The 18,017-nt window shown below is 34.5% G+C and overlaps 1 protein-coding gene across 9 annotated transcripts in view; it reads left to right on the forward strand.

The window, feature by feature from the left end:
- The window catches only part of LOC123553956 (sodium/hydrogen exchanger 9-like), a 75,657-nt gene that overhangs the window by 34,435 nt on the left and 23,205 nt on the right, over window positions 1-18,017 (forward strand). For 6 of the 9 annotated variants that reach the window (XR_006686924.2, XM_045343729.2, XM_045343733.2 and 3 more), the window contains 9 exons: window positions 2,120-2,361; window positions 4,209-4,297; window positions 6,240-6,353; window positions 8,827-8,938; window positions 9,952-10,105; window positions 10,523-10,571; window positions 13,374-13,454; window positions 15,669-15,719; window positions 16,405-16,490. Coding sequence is in view for 8 of the 9 variants with exons in the window: in XM_045343729.2 (XP_045199664.2) it covers window positions 2,120-2,361; window positions 4,209-4,297; window positions 6,240-6,353; window positions 8,827-8,938; window positions 9,952-10,105; window positions 10,523-10,571; window positions 13,374-13,454; window positions 15,669-15,719; window positions 16,405-16,490 (978 nt within the window). In the remaining variant the exon portion in view is untranslated. The remainder of the gene's footprint in view (window positions 1-2,119; window positions 2,362-4,208; window positions 4,298-6,239; window positions 6,354-8,826; window positions 8,939-9,951; window positions 10,106-10,522; window positions 10,572-13,373; window positions 13,455-15,668; window positions 15,720-16,404; window positions 16,491-18,017) is intronic. The other 3 variants (XM_045343730.2, XM_045343732.2, XM_045343734.2) reach the window with 3 other exon arrangements.

Consider the following 18,017-nt stretch of genomic DNA (forward strand, 5'->3'; position numbering starts at 1 on the left):
ATGCTAATTGCCAAAGTTTTTAATGCTGAATGCAGAAATACTTTATACTAATGCTTAATGCCAAATGTTGACCACCAATAGTTCTATGCCTTATGCTAAATGCCAGCTATTAACAGGAACTGCTAATTTTCAAATGCAAAGTTCTAAATGCTAACTGTTTGCTATAATTATTCTTTAACTTAATGGGTTAGGAATCTGCATCTCTTAATTACTAGCTGTTATAGTAATATTAACCTTTAGCCTGCTGGTGGCAAGTGATTCTGCCTTTGTGACCAGTGCTTTATGATCATGGTCTGCACTGTTTGCTATTCAGTCAGTAAATTTTCAGTGAGCACCCCTTCGAAAAATAAATGGTATTGCCCAAATTGAATGATAGATCAATCCATTTTAAAAATTTAGCAGGGTAAGGGTTAAAAGGCATATTATCTTAAGCCAAGTTCTTTGGGGAATGAAACTGTTTTTGCTCTGAAGTGTTCAGACAAAAGTTCAAGCAGAGAAAGCTATATGTAGGTGTGGAAATACCTTTATAATGATATATTCCTCAGTTTCTGCAGCACTGTGATATTCTTAGCACTTAATTTAAATACCAGCTTTTGGCATTCATTGTCCTGCATTTCCCATTTATCATTAGACCTTCGGCATTTGGAACTCGCTATTTGACATCTAGCTTTTGGCAGTTACCATGGTGAAATAGCCTTCCATAGTCATAATTTTGGATGAAGAGCTAACATTGTAGATATTGATGACATCTAGATTTTATCAAAAATAAAATATATTGACCCACTGGCCCATTTTTTGCATGACTAAACAGTTTTTTTCCTCCATACAATGTAGGAGTTAGATTATATCCCTTATGTTATACATGATTCATGATAATTTCCCATTGCTATTCCTACATTGCCATATCTTATGAATTTATATATCAGCAGAGGATTAAAACACTGTATTGCTTATTTCTTTGGGAGAAATGTTGTATCATATTAATGTGACACATGCCACTTTGATAGAATTCATTTCAAAGTAGTGCACTGGTAACGGCATTTGCTGTATGTGATCGTGACATTTTCCATTTGTTAAAGAAACTTATATGCACATTGAACTATTTTACATTATGACGAATGACAAAATGTCTAACTGCATCTAGAGTATGTAATGGTATAGTAACTGCTGAGTGTCATTACAGGCCTGTATGCTTAAGAAAAGAATGTAAGACATTATTGATATCAAGATCTAAAATTTGGCATCAAAATTTTACATTTAGATTACCAACAGCTCAAATGTACAGTGTTGTACAAAATTCATGCATATGATTTAGAATAGATTGGTCAGTTAAAAAAACGTGTGTGGCTAATTTTTAAAAAGAAAAACACATTGTAGGAAACTGGAAAAATAAGTCACTTTTAGTAGCTCATGATGTCCATCACACAGACTTTAGAAGCAATACAAGGACATTTGGTTTGCATTTTTGACATAATTTAACATTATGATAATCGCTTAACTTTGCAAAGTACTTATTAAAGAAGTTAGAAAAGAGCACAAGCACAGACTTAAAAAAGCTTTGTTGAACTTTCTGTCTGCTTGATTAATATTGCTTGTACACGTTTTCTGATAAAATCCTGTTTCACTTCAGTAATTATAAAGATTTTATGATACAGATAAATTTAACACAAAACAAATAGCTTATCAGTATTACCATGTGTCATTTATTTACATTAAATTTGTACTTATTTCTTCATATACATTCATTGATGTTTTTTTATTTAGGCTCATATAACATCGTCATTGTTTATAGAACATACCTGTGTTAACAGTTTCATTCATTCAAAAAGTTTTAAAATGTGATACCGGTATTTCAAATTGTTGTCAAAATTCAGCTTATGGCAAGACAGTTTTGAAGAATTTTGACCAGACTTAAAAACTGGAGTCCAATTAATACAAATCAGACATGCCTCAACTGTGCCTGCAATATACATCTTATAAAAGAACTTTGTATTTAGTAGGCCCATCATTTTAAATACTGAAAAATGTGAATGAAAAGTTGACAAGAAGTAAGTCTTCATGATAAAAAAACAGATATACCATATTTTAAGTTGCTTATAAATCTGTTGTTTTATTTCAGTTCTGTGGAAGCTTACGGTAAAGAGAAATCGGAAGGCTTCAGTGTTCATGCATTTTTCAAAGCTCTCGGAAACTTTGCGGGTATATTTGGCGGAGCATTTCTGATTGGCTCTGTAATTGGAATGGCAACAGCATTACTTACAAAATACACAAAAATCAGAGAATTTCCACTTCTAGAAACAGCACTGTTTTTTCTGATGTCATATACATCATTCCAATCTGCCGAGGCCTTGGGTCTTACTGGTAAATTTACAAACTTTTTTATTTATTGAAGGCCAGGGTCTGTAATCTTCAGTGTTTTAGGACTAAGATAAACACTAGATGTAAGAACATCAAACTTTGAAAATGCTGTAATTTTCACTATACAGATACTAAATATACACTAATGAAATTTTACTGAGTTATCTCTGTCTCATGAAGGCAATAATGTGGGTTTTAAGGTGATAAACTGGAAGTAATGGAATCCGGTTATTTATCTGGATCAGAATAAAACCTGTACTGCATACATGTACATTTTATGTCTACATATTGCCATATATTTATTTACATGTGTGAGAAGTTTCATTTAAATTTACATTGTAGATACACTTCTGTTCATGAAATTGTAATCAAAATTGTGAATTCCCATAGACAGCCATTATGAAAACTTGCACAAGCTTCAAACATTCCAAATCATTCTGGCAAAAAAAAAAAAAAAAAAAATGAAGCATACAACCTTATCTTTCTTATTTGCCCAATTTTTATGCCCCCAAAGGTGGGCATATTAAAACCGCACTTTCCGTGCATCCGTCCAAGCTAACGATTGATACCTTAGGTGGTAGGAGGTGTGGCCTAGAACAATAGAAATCCTTTGTATTCATTCCGTAACCACTTAAGTCTTTTGTCCCTTAAGTGGTCATTCTATTGTTTTAAAACAATGGAATGACCACCTAATACCATATCATATGGGAGTCAGTCCGTCCGTGTAAATTCTTGTCCAGGCTGTTACTCTGCCATCCATATAGGGATTTTAAAATAACTTGGCATAAATGTTCACCATAATGAGATGACGTGTCATGTGCAAGACCCAGACCCCTAGCTCCAAGGTCAAGGTCACACTTACAAGGTCAAAGGGTCTGTTTCATGTCCGGTCCATAACTCTGCCATCCATGAAGGGATTTTGAAATAACTTGGCATAAATTTTTACCATAATGAGATGATTTGTGATGCGCAAGACTCGGATCCTTAGCTCCAAGGTCAAGGTCACACTTAGAAGTCAAAGGTTAACATGGTCTGTTTTGTGTCTGGTCCATAACTCTGCCATTGATGAAGGAATTTTGAAATTACTTCGCATAAATGTTCCCCATAATGAGACAACATGTCATACCCGAGATCCAGACCCCTAGCTCTAAGGTCAAGGTCACACTTAGAGGTTAAAGGTTAACATGATCTGTTTCTTGTCCGGTCCATAACTCTGCCATTGATGAAGGGATTTTAAAATTACTTGGCATAAATGTTCCCTTGTTTCTTGTCTGGTCCATAACTCTGCCATTCATCAAGGGATTTGAAAATAATTTGACACAAATGTTAACCATATTGAGAAGGTGTGTCAGGCTTATGACCCAGATCTCTCGGATCAAGGTCACCATGTGATGTGTGATTTTTTTTGCACAGACAACTGTAGTATTCTTGGGCACACTTCGGGGGCATTTTTCACCAATAGTGACAGCTCTTGTCTAAGGGTATTTTGAAGTTTCAAAAAATATGTGTTTAATCACATGCTTAATTGTAGAAAAAAAAAATTGATCCGAGTGTTCAGAACTGCTTTAACATAAGCAAGTTAGCATATTTGTTAAATAGAGAACTAGGTATTCTTTGGTTCATACACTATATTTCATTCTTCCTGAAACATGAAATATAAACAAATCAATTATTGTGATCAGGAACATTCTCTGATAGGTGAATTTTGCAATATTAAATTTGTATTTCTGTTTCATGTGGAATTCATGCAAGGTTTTCTGTTTGCTAGAAAATTAAAAAAAAAGAGAAATAATGCCTCACAAGTATATCTTGCCTTGTAATAATTGACCGGAGTTTACCTTTTGTTGCAGGTATTGTTGCTGTGTTGTTCTGTGGTATATGTCAAGCTCATTACACATACAATAATCTATCGGAGGAATCCAAATCCAGAACTAAACAAGTAAGTGAATGATCTTTGCTTGTATTAACCTTTAGCATGCTAGATAAATTGTCGTCTGCTGGAAATGTTGTCTGCTAAAATTGTAAAGTTCATTCAATTTGCTCCAAAATTGGAAGAAATATTGTCAGAGTAGCAAACAGCTTGGAACCTGATCAGACGCCGATTTAATCGGCGTCTGATCTGGTTCCAAGCTGTTTGCAAAGGCTGTTAAATTTGCCTGCAGCAGGCTAAGGGTTAAATAAGACTGTCCAAATAGATTTACTAAAATTCTCATGCTCTGATTCTTAAACACAGTAATTTTTTTCTTCATAAGCAAATTAATATTTTTGTATGTATAAAACTTTTAATGATTTTATTCCAAAGAAAAAAAAAACGACCACAACATTATTAATACAACACCAAGGAATTTTTAAACAGGCCCATTTTATGATGAAGGCACAGATTGAATTTTTTGTACAATGAAATTCTACAATAATTCTCCAGGAAAAATAAACTCAGAGTTTTGGATCAGTCTGTGTTTGTAGGTATGTCTTATAACTCATACATCTCGTTAGATGATTCGAAGCTAAATTTTGAAATTGGACTGATACAGCAAGTAGGGAACCAGTCTTAAAATGCAGCTTTACAGTTGGTCAATTTCAACATTGCTCAAAAACAGCCAGTCAGATTCTCGAGTTAAGAGACCTGTCTGAAAGCTAAGCTTTGTGGTTGCCATGTTCCATTTGGAAATCTCTGAACTCAAGTTTAGCTGGACTATTTGAAATTATTCATTGTCGCCCTTTCATTGACGTCCACATCAAGGAAATTATGTATGTAAGCATGTTTCTAAAAGTACTGCTAGGCCACGTCTTCAGCATTATGAGATAACCACACTGGACAAGTTGCATAACTGTAGCTTTACTTGGCCAAACAATTTAGAAAATTTGTTAAAATTTTGCATGTAGGCAGGTTTCGCAGAAACTATCCAAGCTCTACACGAATCTTTGTCATCATGATTTGACCTCACTGAGTAATTAATATAACTCTAGCTTTTTTGGGGGTCAAAATTATGACCCTTTTTAACAAAGAAATTTTGTGAAAGTTTTGCATGAAAGCATGTTTGACCAGATGTTTTCAAACTTTATACTCATGAGGTGACTTCACATGGTAGGTTACAAAAACCTTAGTTAACTCTTCACCAAGAGTTTTCAGATTGTTCTGATTTGTCAGAAAGTGCCCCCATAGATGTGGGTTCGAGCCTCATTCGGGGCATTGAATTCTTCATGTGAGGGAGCCATCCAGCTGGCTTACGGAAGGTTGGTGGTTCTACCCAGGTGCCCGCTCGTAATAAAATAATGCACGGAGGGGCACCTGGGGTCTTCCTCCACCATCAAAGCTGGAAAGTCGCCATATGACCTTTAATTGTGATGATGCAATGTTATAAACCCAACAAAAATAAAAAAATTGTCAAAAAATGACTGCCAGGGTAGGAAAACTGATTTCAAAATAATTTCATAGAAATGTTCCATTGGTGACTGCCTACCAATGTTGTTTATGATATTCTGATTTTTCAGAAGTTTTGACTGCCAGAGTTAAAAGGGGAAAATCCACAAATATCAAAGCCGGGGTCACCTACTCTGCATGTCCTAAGCCAATTGTGAAATTTCGGAATGATTTCACAGAAATGTTCCATAGATGACCATTCTATTAAAAATGTTAAAGCCATCTTGATAAACATGGCTACCAGTAGCGGGCCTATTTTTTTCATACAGAAAATTTTGAAAATCTCTAAACTTGTATGCCAGTTTTCAGAATAATTTGGCAGAAATGTGTGTTGTTAAACCTGTTTGAGCTGTGAAATTCTCATGAGCAACGTAGGGCCACCATCTCTCTCTTCTATGTTTGTTAGATATTTATAGACTGTGAATATAAAGTTCTGATCATGCCATTCTTTATATTTCAGTTATTTGAATTGATGAACTTTCTGGCAGAGAATTTTGTGTTCCTATACATAGGAGTTTCAGTATTTACATTTGAAAATGTGAAATGGAATGCATGGTTCATTTTAGCAGCTTTTGTATCCTTTTGTTTATGATCCATCTGTAGCTGGATGATTTGAAGAAGAGATAGAGCTATTGGTGTCAGGGTCCCGATTTGGTTTTTGTATGTAAGCTGGTATCTCAGTAACCACTTGTAGGAATGGATTAAAACTTCACATACTTATTCACTGTGATGAACTGACTGTTGTTGCATAGGTTTCATAACTTTTTTTTGCATTTTTACAAAATTATGCTCCATTTTCAACTTAAAAGTTTTGGGATAAATTTTTGTTTGCAAGCTGGTATCTCAGTACCCATTAATGGGAATGGATTGAAACTTCACACACTTGTCCACTGGGATGAGCAGTCATGCATTGCTAAGGTACCTTAACTCAAATAAGCCCCTTTTTCAACTTTTATATTCATTCAGTTGACAAGGCTGTCGTATAGAGGAGCATTGCTATCCTCTGACATCTCTTCTTATTCACAAGAAATGGTTTCAGTCTTCACATTCAGCTGAAAACATCAACACATTAAGGGACCTCTGTGGCTGAGTGGTTAAAGAACATGTTTTTTTTATCTGAAAGCATTAATTCATGCTCAAAAGTAAATAATTATAAACAGTTTCTGGTTTGTTATTTAGATTATTTCATGCACATCACATTTCAGTATTTCAAAAAAAATAAATACAATTTTGAAATACATGTTGCAACAATAAGCCTTTGGTGCTTGCAGAAATTAAACTTGACTGTAAACGTTTTACCAAGTAACAAAAAAAATGCTATGTAAAGGTGCATTTTTAATTTGTTACATCTATTATATTATAACAATCCAGTATATGCCAGCGTTAATATATAACAAATTGTTGACTACACTAAGCTACTGTAACAGTAAATATTGGTTATAAGGAACAGTTTTCCAATGTTTCTATGAGTTTGCTAAAGAGTGTTAAGAAAGTTTGTACTAGTGAAGCAAACAGCAATATTATTTTACTGAGATGTAACATAGACGAAAGGTCCATACTAGCCACTGAAAGACTGTTGTCATGCTTTGGGTTTTATCACCTGATAGGTATTATAAATGTATAGATTTTTTTGATTTTTTCATACAGCTTTATAGAAAATAATTTCTTTGTTGGGGTAGGACACTTGCAGACTTAACAACACAAATGTGTTGAAATATCTGTAGAAGTCATTTGTTAGCTCATCTGATTTTTTGAAAAAAAATGATGAGTTATTGTCATCACTTGAGCGGTTGTCGGCGTCGGCGTGGGCGTTGCCTGGTTAAGTTTTATGTTTAGGTCAGCTTTTCTCCTAAACTATCAAAGCTGTTGCTTTGAAACTTGGAATACTTGTTCACCATCATAAGCTGACCCTGTATAGCAAGAAACATAACTCCATCTTGCTTTTTGCAAGATTTATGGCCCCTTTTGGACTTAGAAAATATCAGATTTCTTGGTTAAGTTTTATGTTTAGGTCAACTTTTCTCCTAAACTATCAAAGCTTTTGCTTTGAAACTTGGAATACTTGTTCACCATCATAAGCTGACCCTGTACATCAAGAAACATAACTCCATCTTGCTTTTTGCAAGAATTATTGCCCCTTTTGGACTTAGAAAATCAGTTTTCTTGGTTAAGTTTTATGTTTAGGTCAGCTTTTATCCTAAACTATCAAAGCTATTCCTTTAAAACTTGCAACACTTGTTCACCATCATAAGCTGACCCTGTACAGCAAGAAACATAACTCCATCCTGCTTTTTGCAAGATTTATGGCCCCTTTTGGACTTAGAAAATATCAGATTTCTTGGTTAAGTTTTATGTTTAGGTCAACTTTTTCTCTTAAACTATCAAAGCTATTGCTTTAAAACTTGCAACTCTTGTTCACCATCATAAGCTGACCCTGTACAGCAAGCAACATAACTCCATCCTGCTTTTTGCAATAATTATTGCCCCTTTTGGACTTAGAAAAATCATTTTCTTGGTTGAATATTATGTTTAAGTCAACTTTTCTCATAAACTATCAAAGCTATTGTTTTAAAACTTGCAACAGTTTTTCACCATCATAAGTGGACACTGTGCATCAAGAAACATAACTCTATCCTACTTTTTGCAAGAGTGATGGCCCTTTTTAGACTTAGAAAATCATGGGTAGGACAATATTTCTATTATACAAAAAAAATCAGATGAGCGTCAGCACCCGCAAGGCAGTGCTCTTGTTTCATTTCGTATTACAGTAGTTGAGTTTGTATTTTAGAAACAATAATTAAAGATCTGACACAAAAAAATTGCTAAAACACTTTTGCAGAGTAACTTTTCATAAATCAAAACAGTGTCTAAAATAAAATATTTTTTGAAATATCATGTATGAAGTATAGGTTAATGTTTTTGTATAAAGTAGCACTTTTTACGCCGCACTTTGCTTCAACATCTTTCATGAAGTAAAATCATCTTAACACAGGACACTTGTTTTTGCATGGTTTGTGTAATTGTATATTCCTTAACAGATACATCAGGTGTCAATCATTATAGGTCGAGCTATAAATATATATCCACTCTCTATTTTATTGAATCTTGGAAGGAGGAATAAAATATCAGCAAACGTGATGCATATGATGATGTTCTCAGGTAATAGTTATTTTTAATTCTTTGGGCCACAGTGCCGAGTGGTTTAAGTCACTGACTTGAAACTTAATGTACTTGTACCTTACAGTTGCTGGTTAGAAACCTCACTTGGAGAGTAGAATACTTCCATGTTAGATAGTTTGTCTATCTGGCTCGCAGAAGATCTGTGGTTTAACCCTGTAGGCAGCTTGTGTTTGAAACAAATATTGTCTGGAAGGCCACCGGAGGTATCAAAAGGAAGTGACTTAATGTTTTAATATGACTTAAAACCCCCCAAAAATAAAACAAATTCTGGATGAAAATGATTTTGAACTGCAGAACTTATTTGTTCTCTGCAAGTTATTGGCAACTTCCCCAGATGTAACAGAGATGGAGAACAAATACTACTATTACATAAATCCTCATGTAAATCACAATCCATAGTGCTACAGTGAAACACCACTTGCTCAGGCATTGATGTCAAGAACACCACATGTAACTCGAGCAACTTGAGGCCCCAGCCATTCTCCTTATATTTTCTGTGTTTGGAACACTTGAACTACTGGATTACTCAAGCATTTATCTCATCAACTTTGAGTGTTTTTACTGTGTATGATCTGTTTATATTCTACGCACTATTCTGCTGTGCTTCAACAGAACTTGAGGAAAGAATGGCTATTGAAACACTTATGGAATGGCTTGCCGGTTAATAAGTGTTCACTCATCTAACTGATAAATTGTATAATTAATTGTACATTCTAACTGAATGTAGCTTCTTGTAGGTGTCTATAGAATAATTGTACTCGTAACTTTTATATCTAAATATAGAATATTGTAGTATGTACATTTAAGATATACAAGAAGGTTTGAATATTTTATACATTGTAACATTGTCTAGACTCATTTTCAGTTTTTTTCATGAATTTAATCAAATTTCAAAGCAATAAGCTATGCATAAGAAACAACTTATAGCTGTTTTGGACTGCAGAAGTGACTTTGTATACATTTTGAATACATGTTGGTTTTCTATTTTATAGGTTTACGGGGAGCTATAGCCTATGCATTAGCCATACGTAACACAGCAAGTGAAGCAAGACAACATATGCTGTCTGCTACCATGGTGATAGTCTTAGTTACTGTAATGATTTGTGGTGGATTTGTTACACCTCTATTACAGTTTTTAAAAATCAGGTAAAATTCTATTTGACTGGAGACTGTAGTGAGATTAGTGTAATTTTTTCATTCCTTTGAGCTTAGAAAAATAAAACTGTTTTAGTGACAAAGTATCACTAGTGTTTTTGAAGTCAGTGGTCCAAAGTCAAGGTGACAGGAACGACCCACTCCCCTTCCCTTTTTGTTGTCCATTGTTGGTTGTCAACAATATTACTGTTAACTCTCTAGATGTCACATTTTACTGAAACTTGGTGCAGTTAAATCTTAAACAGATTTAAAACTGAATAATCAAGGATTTGAAAACTAAGTCGCTAAGTTAAATTATAGAAAAACTTTTTAAACTTTTTACAGACTGTATTTTCTACCTGATCTTAGTAAAACTTTGTCAGAATACATGTATATGTGTACTATACAATTATCAATTTGTATTTACAGAGTGGGTGTGGAGGAAGATGAAAATGCTCATACAGCAAATGTAAGAACTGTAAGTACTACTTTGTGTTTTTACACAGTGCAACTTAAGAAAATCAGAATAATTCTATAAATGAAGACATACTGTAAATTCAGAAATTTTCACGAGGCTAAAATTTCACTATATTTGAATTTGAAATTGAAATTGGTTTGTGTGGTAGAGAAGAAATTGCGATATATATGGCTTAACTTTTTAAATATATACAACTTTTTTATAACAATAATAGCACTTTCAAAAGTATTTATTTTTGCAAAGATGGAGAGCAAATAAAGTGAAAATAATTTCCTCACCAAATTTCTGAGTTTAAAGTAGTAGTTGAAAATCTGCTTCTTTATGTATTAAAATGGATAAAGGTTTTCTGCACAGTCAATTCAAATTATGACTTAGATTTTGTTTTAGGTAGATATTGAAAACGTTTCATAGTCAGCATTTAAAGGCATGTTTACATGTACTATGCCTTCTTACTGGAAATGTTTCTACAACATACCTTATTTATTATAAAGATATCTATGCTAATTTTATGTACTTAAGTATTTGATATTAAGCTTCTGTTACAGTAGCAAATTGCAGTAAGAAATCATTTTGGTAAAATATGATACTGTTAAGAAATTAATCTGGTATATTTAGATACATATTGCAACATGCCATGGGAAGATCCAGATAAATACTGAATTCTCTGTTAGAAACAATAAACATTCTATTTAGAATAAAGTTGCAGATTAACTTGCCATATCATTACATGCCTTAACCCTTACCCTGCTAAATTTCTATAATGAACTTGTCCATCATTCAATTTGGACAGTACCATTAACTGTTAAAAGGGGCGCTTAACAAAAAGATACTGACTGAATGGCGAACAGTGCAGATCATGATCAGACTGCATGGATGTGCAGGCTGATCATGATCAACACTGGTCGCAAAGGCAGAATCAATCGTGTTTAGCATGGTAAGGGTTAATGTTAGATGCTTTAATGTTAACATTAGATGCCTTTATGCTAAGAGTACCTGCTGTAATGTTAGTATTACATTCTTTTATGTTAACAGTAAAGCTTTAATGTTAATGTTAGATGTGTTTATGTTAACTTTACATGCCTTTAATAGAACTTGCTTAAGTGTTACATGTTTTCTCTTTTTTGTGAATATCAGAACATTGAAAATGTTTAAGAAGCATTGTTTTAAAAAAAGGATATTGATATATTGATTAATATATTTGGTCAAATCTGATACAAACTGAGAGAAGAATTGAACAATCTTAAGACAACCAAATAAGACTTTTATAAAGCTGATTTTTTTGCCATAGATTTCTGTAAATGGAGATTAATTTGAAGCAAATCATACTGTGTCCTGCTTTTGTAGTTTCTACAAAGTAACTGTAAAAGCAGAAGTTTCCATGATGGATTTATGCCATTATTGTTATAAAAGTCCTGCATGTTTCACAAGTTGACCCGTCATGAAAATTTTACCATGCTCACTTTTTCTATTAAAAAAGTAGCAAATTTTGGCCACATGGAAATATCTATTTTTTTTACAACATGTTTTTTTAATATCAAACATGCATATCTTTATATAAACTTGCAAAGAAACTTGCTTATTTGCTTACACAACGCCTTACATGTGAACTGGCTTGTGACCTGCTTTGATTGAATATATACCTGCAGCACAAGAAAAAAATGATTTAATTGTACATTGTATATAGAATTCATCATTCTTAGCTGCACTGGTGTTTGGCTATGACATTGTTATGATATATTTTTAGAGAATATATCTTTAGTATGTCATCCTACTATAACTAATGTACAATCACTCAATGTCTTTGATTCCACAGCATGGGCCTACGTGGCTGAGTTGTAAATGTTGTTGACTTTGAACTTCTGTGTCTGAGCCACAACTGGTCACCATCCAGTTGGCTTGGGAAAGTTTAGTGGTTCTACCCAGGTGCCCTCTTATACCTGAAATAATGCTCATAGGAGCACCTAGGGTCTTCCTCTACTGTTTAAGCTTGATAGATGTCATATGACACAGGTTATTGTGTTAGTATAAGTCAAAAAAGAAGTTATGTGAAATTATATGATAAGATTAATGAAGAATGGTCTTCATCATAGGTAGCCTATAAACACAATCTGACTAAAGTACTTGATCTTCTAAACGAAGATCTGAGAACGACCCATTCACATTCGTCTTCTGTATATTTTGGATTTCCAGTATTGCTATTTTTATTTTATCCAATCAGACGACTTGTTCGAATGTCAAAGAGTAAGAAAAATGTGCAGTCATTCCAGGGCTCGAACCCGGGACCCCTCGCTTACAAAGCAAGTGGCTTACCGACTGAGCTAACCGGCTATCTGATACAATATGACATAAAAATTGTAAATATCAAAAGTCAAGGCTACAGGTAGATTTGCAGGATGTTGTAAGTTAGGCTCTGATTGGCTAGCGAAAGGGTCGTCAGAACGAGGCAATGAATAGGTCGTTCTCAGATCCTATGCGTAGCGTAATAGGATATGTACTTTAGTCAGATTGCCTATAAACACTTTTATGACAAGTACTGTAAAAAATGTTTATTGTTATAAAATCAGACCAGAATGGCTTTTTTAAAATGGGCAGAAATTTGTAATTTCAAATTTGACAGAGAAAAAAGGAGAGTTTGTTCAGAATAAATGTTGTGGAATTAGGATTTGAGAGTATTGTGTTATTTCAAACCCCAAATAATTCTTCATAAATTCTGACTTTTAAATTTTGGAGGCAAGTGTGATTGTATTTTGCACTCTCTCTATATTTATATCCTGTGTTATTCTCCTTCCTATCTGGTGTTAGGCAATGTCACGACAGAGGCAGTATAGCACAATGGAGGTTCCTCGGGGTAATGCACGGTCTCCACCTGAGCAGCCTTCATCGGTAAGCTTTATATGGTAACATAATCTGTAAATAACAGATCCAGAATGAGGTGGATCAGAGTCAGCCTACAAAATGATGAGGAAGGTATTCTGTAACTTAATGGTACATTGTAGCCTCTGGTGAGCTTGTAAAATCCATTAGAAAACAAAAAAAAACAAACATTCAAGCAAAACAATATCAGACCCTGTTTGACTAAGTCTGTTTAAAATGAGAGATTTTGAAGTTACAAACAATGAATCCATTTCCATTTTCAATTGCTGGGATGCTATGGCTTCTCTGCAGATCTAGTTTCATTAGATTTAATATAGTTTTGGACAAAATCACACTCTTACTACAAAATTAGTACAACAGTAAGTACCACTCATCAAGAGCTTATTTCTGCTCGTATTTACAAGCTAACAAGTGGTTTTGTCAAGCCCTGTATTACAACACTGTGTCAGGCACCTCCATGAAGACTAAAATTTGTTACTCAAGAGAGGTTAATGCATGAAGAAAGTGGTGTGTGTTTGAAAACAAAATGTTTGCATTTTGGGTGGTTATTTTGCTCTTCAGAGGCTGCATTAGTAGAGCTTAACTACACAACATAAACTTCTGTTTACTACAGATATACATGTACTCTTTGTGTCTGAAACTTTAACACTTTATGCTTTATTTTCCTAATGAGCATGATAAAAGTTAGTAGTGGGTTATACCTTGTACCAAGACTTTGTACTCTACAAACAAACTACCACTGTTGAATGTTTAAAACTCCCTGAGAGTTCTGCCATATGTAGCTGTACAGGTAAGTCTAAACCTTTCTTTACCTGGTAACATGTCTTACAGTAGGCTTTGGAATGTTAATTTTTGAGTATTTTGTTTTCTGAAGTTGGTAATTCACAGACTTGGATGCATTTTTCATTTGTTTATGTACTGCGGTATTGTAATCTCAGATCAGCTTCTTTTCTGTCTTCTTTCATTCAGTTTGTTGCATGATACTCTTGTCACATTTCTGTGATAATATTCATCTCGGCAGTGTAGCTGCTTTTCTGGGCTTTATCTTATTGTGTAAGTTTAGTTTGCAGACATTTTCTTGTTTCAGTTGTCTTTTTGTGTGCTCAGTTATGTGAATCATGTTCTGATAAAGATAATTCATATTTTTCTTTGGAATGTGGTCACTTCTGTTTCTGCCTTCATGTTCAGTCAATATGTAAACAAGAGTTATTTCAGTTTAAAATTAAGTTTTTTTATTATTATTTCTCTTGTTAGTTTTGATCAAAAGACAGACTTCTACCTAATTTACTTTTTACCAACTCTGATAAGTTAAAAGCTATTTATCTTGTTATATAGCTTGTTTTAAAGATCCTCACTAAAGTCTTGTTTCTCATATGTCATTTTGTTATGTTTTATTTCTAACAGTAAATAAAATTTGATTTCATTTGAGCATAAATTCCTATCAAATATGTGAGCACATCAGGCCAAAACTCACCCTGTTAACTCACTAGGTAGAGCACATGACTAAATCAAAAGGGAGCCCACTCACTTTGCTCAATAGGGAGGGCCCATACTATGGATCATGGAGTTTGTGCATTTGATCCCTATAGGCAAGATGTATATTCTCATTGAAGATTTGATAGATGACATTGCATCTGTAATCATTTGTCCTCCACCTGATTCATGTGGAAAAGTTTGCAATTACATGTGGAGAACAGGTTAGTAATGATGCAAAATCCAGGAACACTGGTAAAGTTTACTGCATGCCCTTCCATAACTGAAATACTGTTGAAAAAACAGCACTAAACTCAAAATAAATCAAGAAGCCATGAGTATGAGTTTGGTAAATGTTCCCCATGAATTGAAAGAAGACAATGTGTCTGAAATTATTCTTTTCAATCTCTGATTAATATGGATTGAATAATTGCCAGTTTCTTGTGTACAACAAGTTTGAAGTGATACAAAATACACGAACACTGGTTAAGTGAACTGATGGCTACTGCATGACAGAAAAGCTGCAGAAAGTTTGCATTCAAACACAAAAAATACACACAAAATAAAAAAACTGATTAAACACTATACACGAAGCAGTTAGCATTTAGAAAGAATATTACATCATAATCTGGAAGGACAGATGATGTATATGTTTTGCAATACAGAATCATTTAGGTGACAGAGGGTTTTTATTTTTTACTAATTAATTAACTTGTTGTTTTGGAATGATAAACTACTAAAATATTTCAGTATGAGCTAGAAATACCTCCTGGACAACAAGTAGAACCATTGATACAACAGGTATAGTATCTGTTGCTAAGTTTCACAGTTAACAAAGGTTCTCAGTTGGGCTCTTTATTTTTGCCTTGTTCTTTTGAATTGCTGAAAGCAGCTTGTGTTGTTTTAGTTTCAGTTACAGTTCTATTTTGTTGCCTCAGATCTATGTCTTTACTGTGATTTTATTTGACAGTTTTGTTATGTAGTTGTTCATACTCTGTTTAAAACTGTTTGAATGGGTGTTTGAAATTTGATAAAGATTTGTTGTGAAGAATTGTTCTGGTAATAAATTGCCAGTTCAGAGGAACAGAACTCCAAGCATCAGCAGATTTTCTAATTAGTCATGTAGGTACTGGTATATTGTAAGGTACAGCCCCTCTGTAGCTTCCCAGTCCCGGTTGTTTTATACAGGTGTATTCATTTGCATGCTGCCATAAGTCTTCCAGTTTATACTGTTTGGTAATTAGCTGGTAGGTATTCATAAGAGTCTATCTTTGTATAACCCATTTGTTCAACATTTATTTGACTGTGAGCCTATGAGGAAAGTTCATATTTTTTTTCATGCTCAATTTTTTTTATTTGATAACAGAATATGATAAGAATTTTTATACTCTACTTTTCTTCTGTGTAATGATGATATGATTAATATTGTATTAGTACAGTAAATACTTCTAGTCACCTAATGCTGTTTTAATATGTATTCTTACAGCTTCAAAGTCAGGCAGAGCAAGATATACAAACAAGATCCTTTGGAAAGGCATATTTAGTTGCAAAATGGTATAAATTTGATAGAAGGTAAGACAAATGCTTCTTTTAAATTTTGTTTTAAGTGGGTTTTCCTTCTTATTTATATATCAGAATTTCATAATTATTTTCATAGGGGCCTCTGTGGCCATGTGGTTAAGGCAGGCCCGGATCCAGGGCCGGGCCGAGGGGGCCCGTGCCCCCCCAGTTGGCCGAGAAGTGACCTATACTCATCAAAGATTCACCATACTATTTTGGCAAAGGAACACTTTTCTCAAAATTAAGACCCAGAAACGCACCAGAGGCCACCATTTCATACCTGTATTTCAAAATTTTCCAGAGGGGAGAGCCCCCTGACCACCCAGTCAAGAGGGGAGTAACGTACCCCTACAATAGCTCAAAATTTAGACCTAAAAATGTACCAGAGGTCAACATTTCATGCCTGTATTTCAAACATTTCCAAGGGGAGAGACCCCTGACCCCCTAATATGAGGGGAGTACACCCACCAATAAATGCACCCGAGGATACCATTTCATACCTGTATTTCAAACAAATTCTGGGGGAAGACCCCCTGAAACCCCTAACATGGGCAAGGGCACCCCCTCCAGTATCTTGCTATGCGCCTTGGCGGCGACGTCTTCGTTCAAGACTGGTGCCCCCAAGTCAAAAATTTCTGGATCCGCCCCTGTAAGGTCATTGACTGAACAATTTTCTCCTCATCACTGTTAATACAGAACCCCACTTGGAATGTAGAATTCTTTCATGTGAGGAAGCCATCCAGCTGACATACCGAAGGTCGATGGTTCTACCAAGGTGCCCACCCATACCTGAAATAATGCACCATGAAAAGCTCGAAAGTCACCATATTATCTATAACTGTGTCGATGTGACGTTAAACCCCACAAATAAATAATTTTAACTAAAAATCAGTGCTAAGGAGAATGACAAAACTTCTACTGCAGTGAGTAACTTTCTGTCTGCCTGTAAAGTGGTTCAGGTACTGTTTTCTCGGCCAGTATAGTGACTCAAGTAGTGTTTTCTCTCTGTCTGTATAGTGGCTAAAATAGAGTTTTCTCTTCTCTGCCTATATAGTGGCTAAAGTTCTGTTTCTGTCTTTGTAGTGGCTCTAGTAGATTTTCTCTGCCCCTATAGTGGCTCAAGTAGTTTTCTCTCTGCACTTACAGTGACTATAATACTGATTTCTCTCAGCCTGTGTAGTGGACCAAGCAGTGCTTTCCCTCTGCCTGTAGTGTTTTCTTTGATAGCATAGAACAACTACTTTTTTTCTCTCTCACCTGTGTAGTGGATCAGAGTGTTTTTCTTGACCTGTATAGTGGCTCAAACAGTGTTTTCTCTGCTACCTATATAGTAGATATGGTGGTGTTTTGGCACATTATTTTCAGCAGTGTAACGAACACCAGGCATAATTTATTGGAAATTTATGAAAAGCCCATGTGGACTGAAAATTATGTAGGAAGAGTCTAAAAAGCATAAGGCACTCAGTAGGCAATAGTTACAGTGTAATAGGAATTTACCTGTGATTAATATAAGCTGAAATGTCTATTTATACATTGTAT

Source organism: Mercenaria mercenaria, chromosome 7 (assembly GCF_021730395.1).
Source record: "Mercenaria mercenaria strain notata chromosome 7, MADL_Memer_1, whole genome shotgun sequence".
In the NCBI taxonomy this organism is placed as follows: Eukaryota; Metazoa; Mollusca; class Bivalvia; order Venerida; family Veneridae; genus Mercenaria; species Mercenaria mercenaria.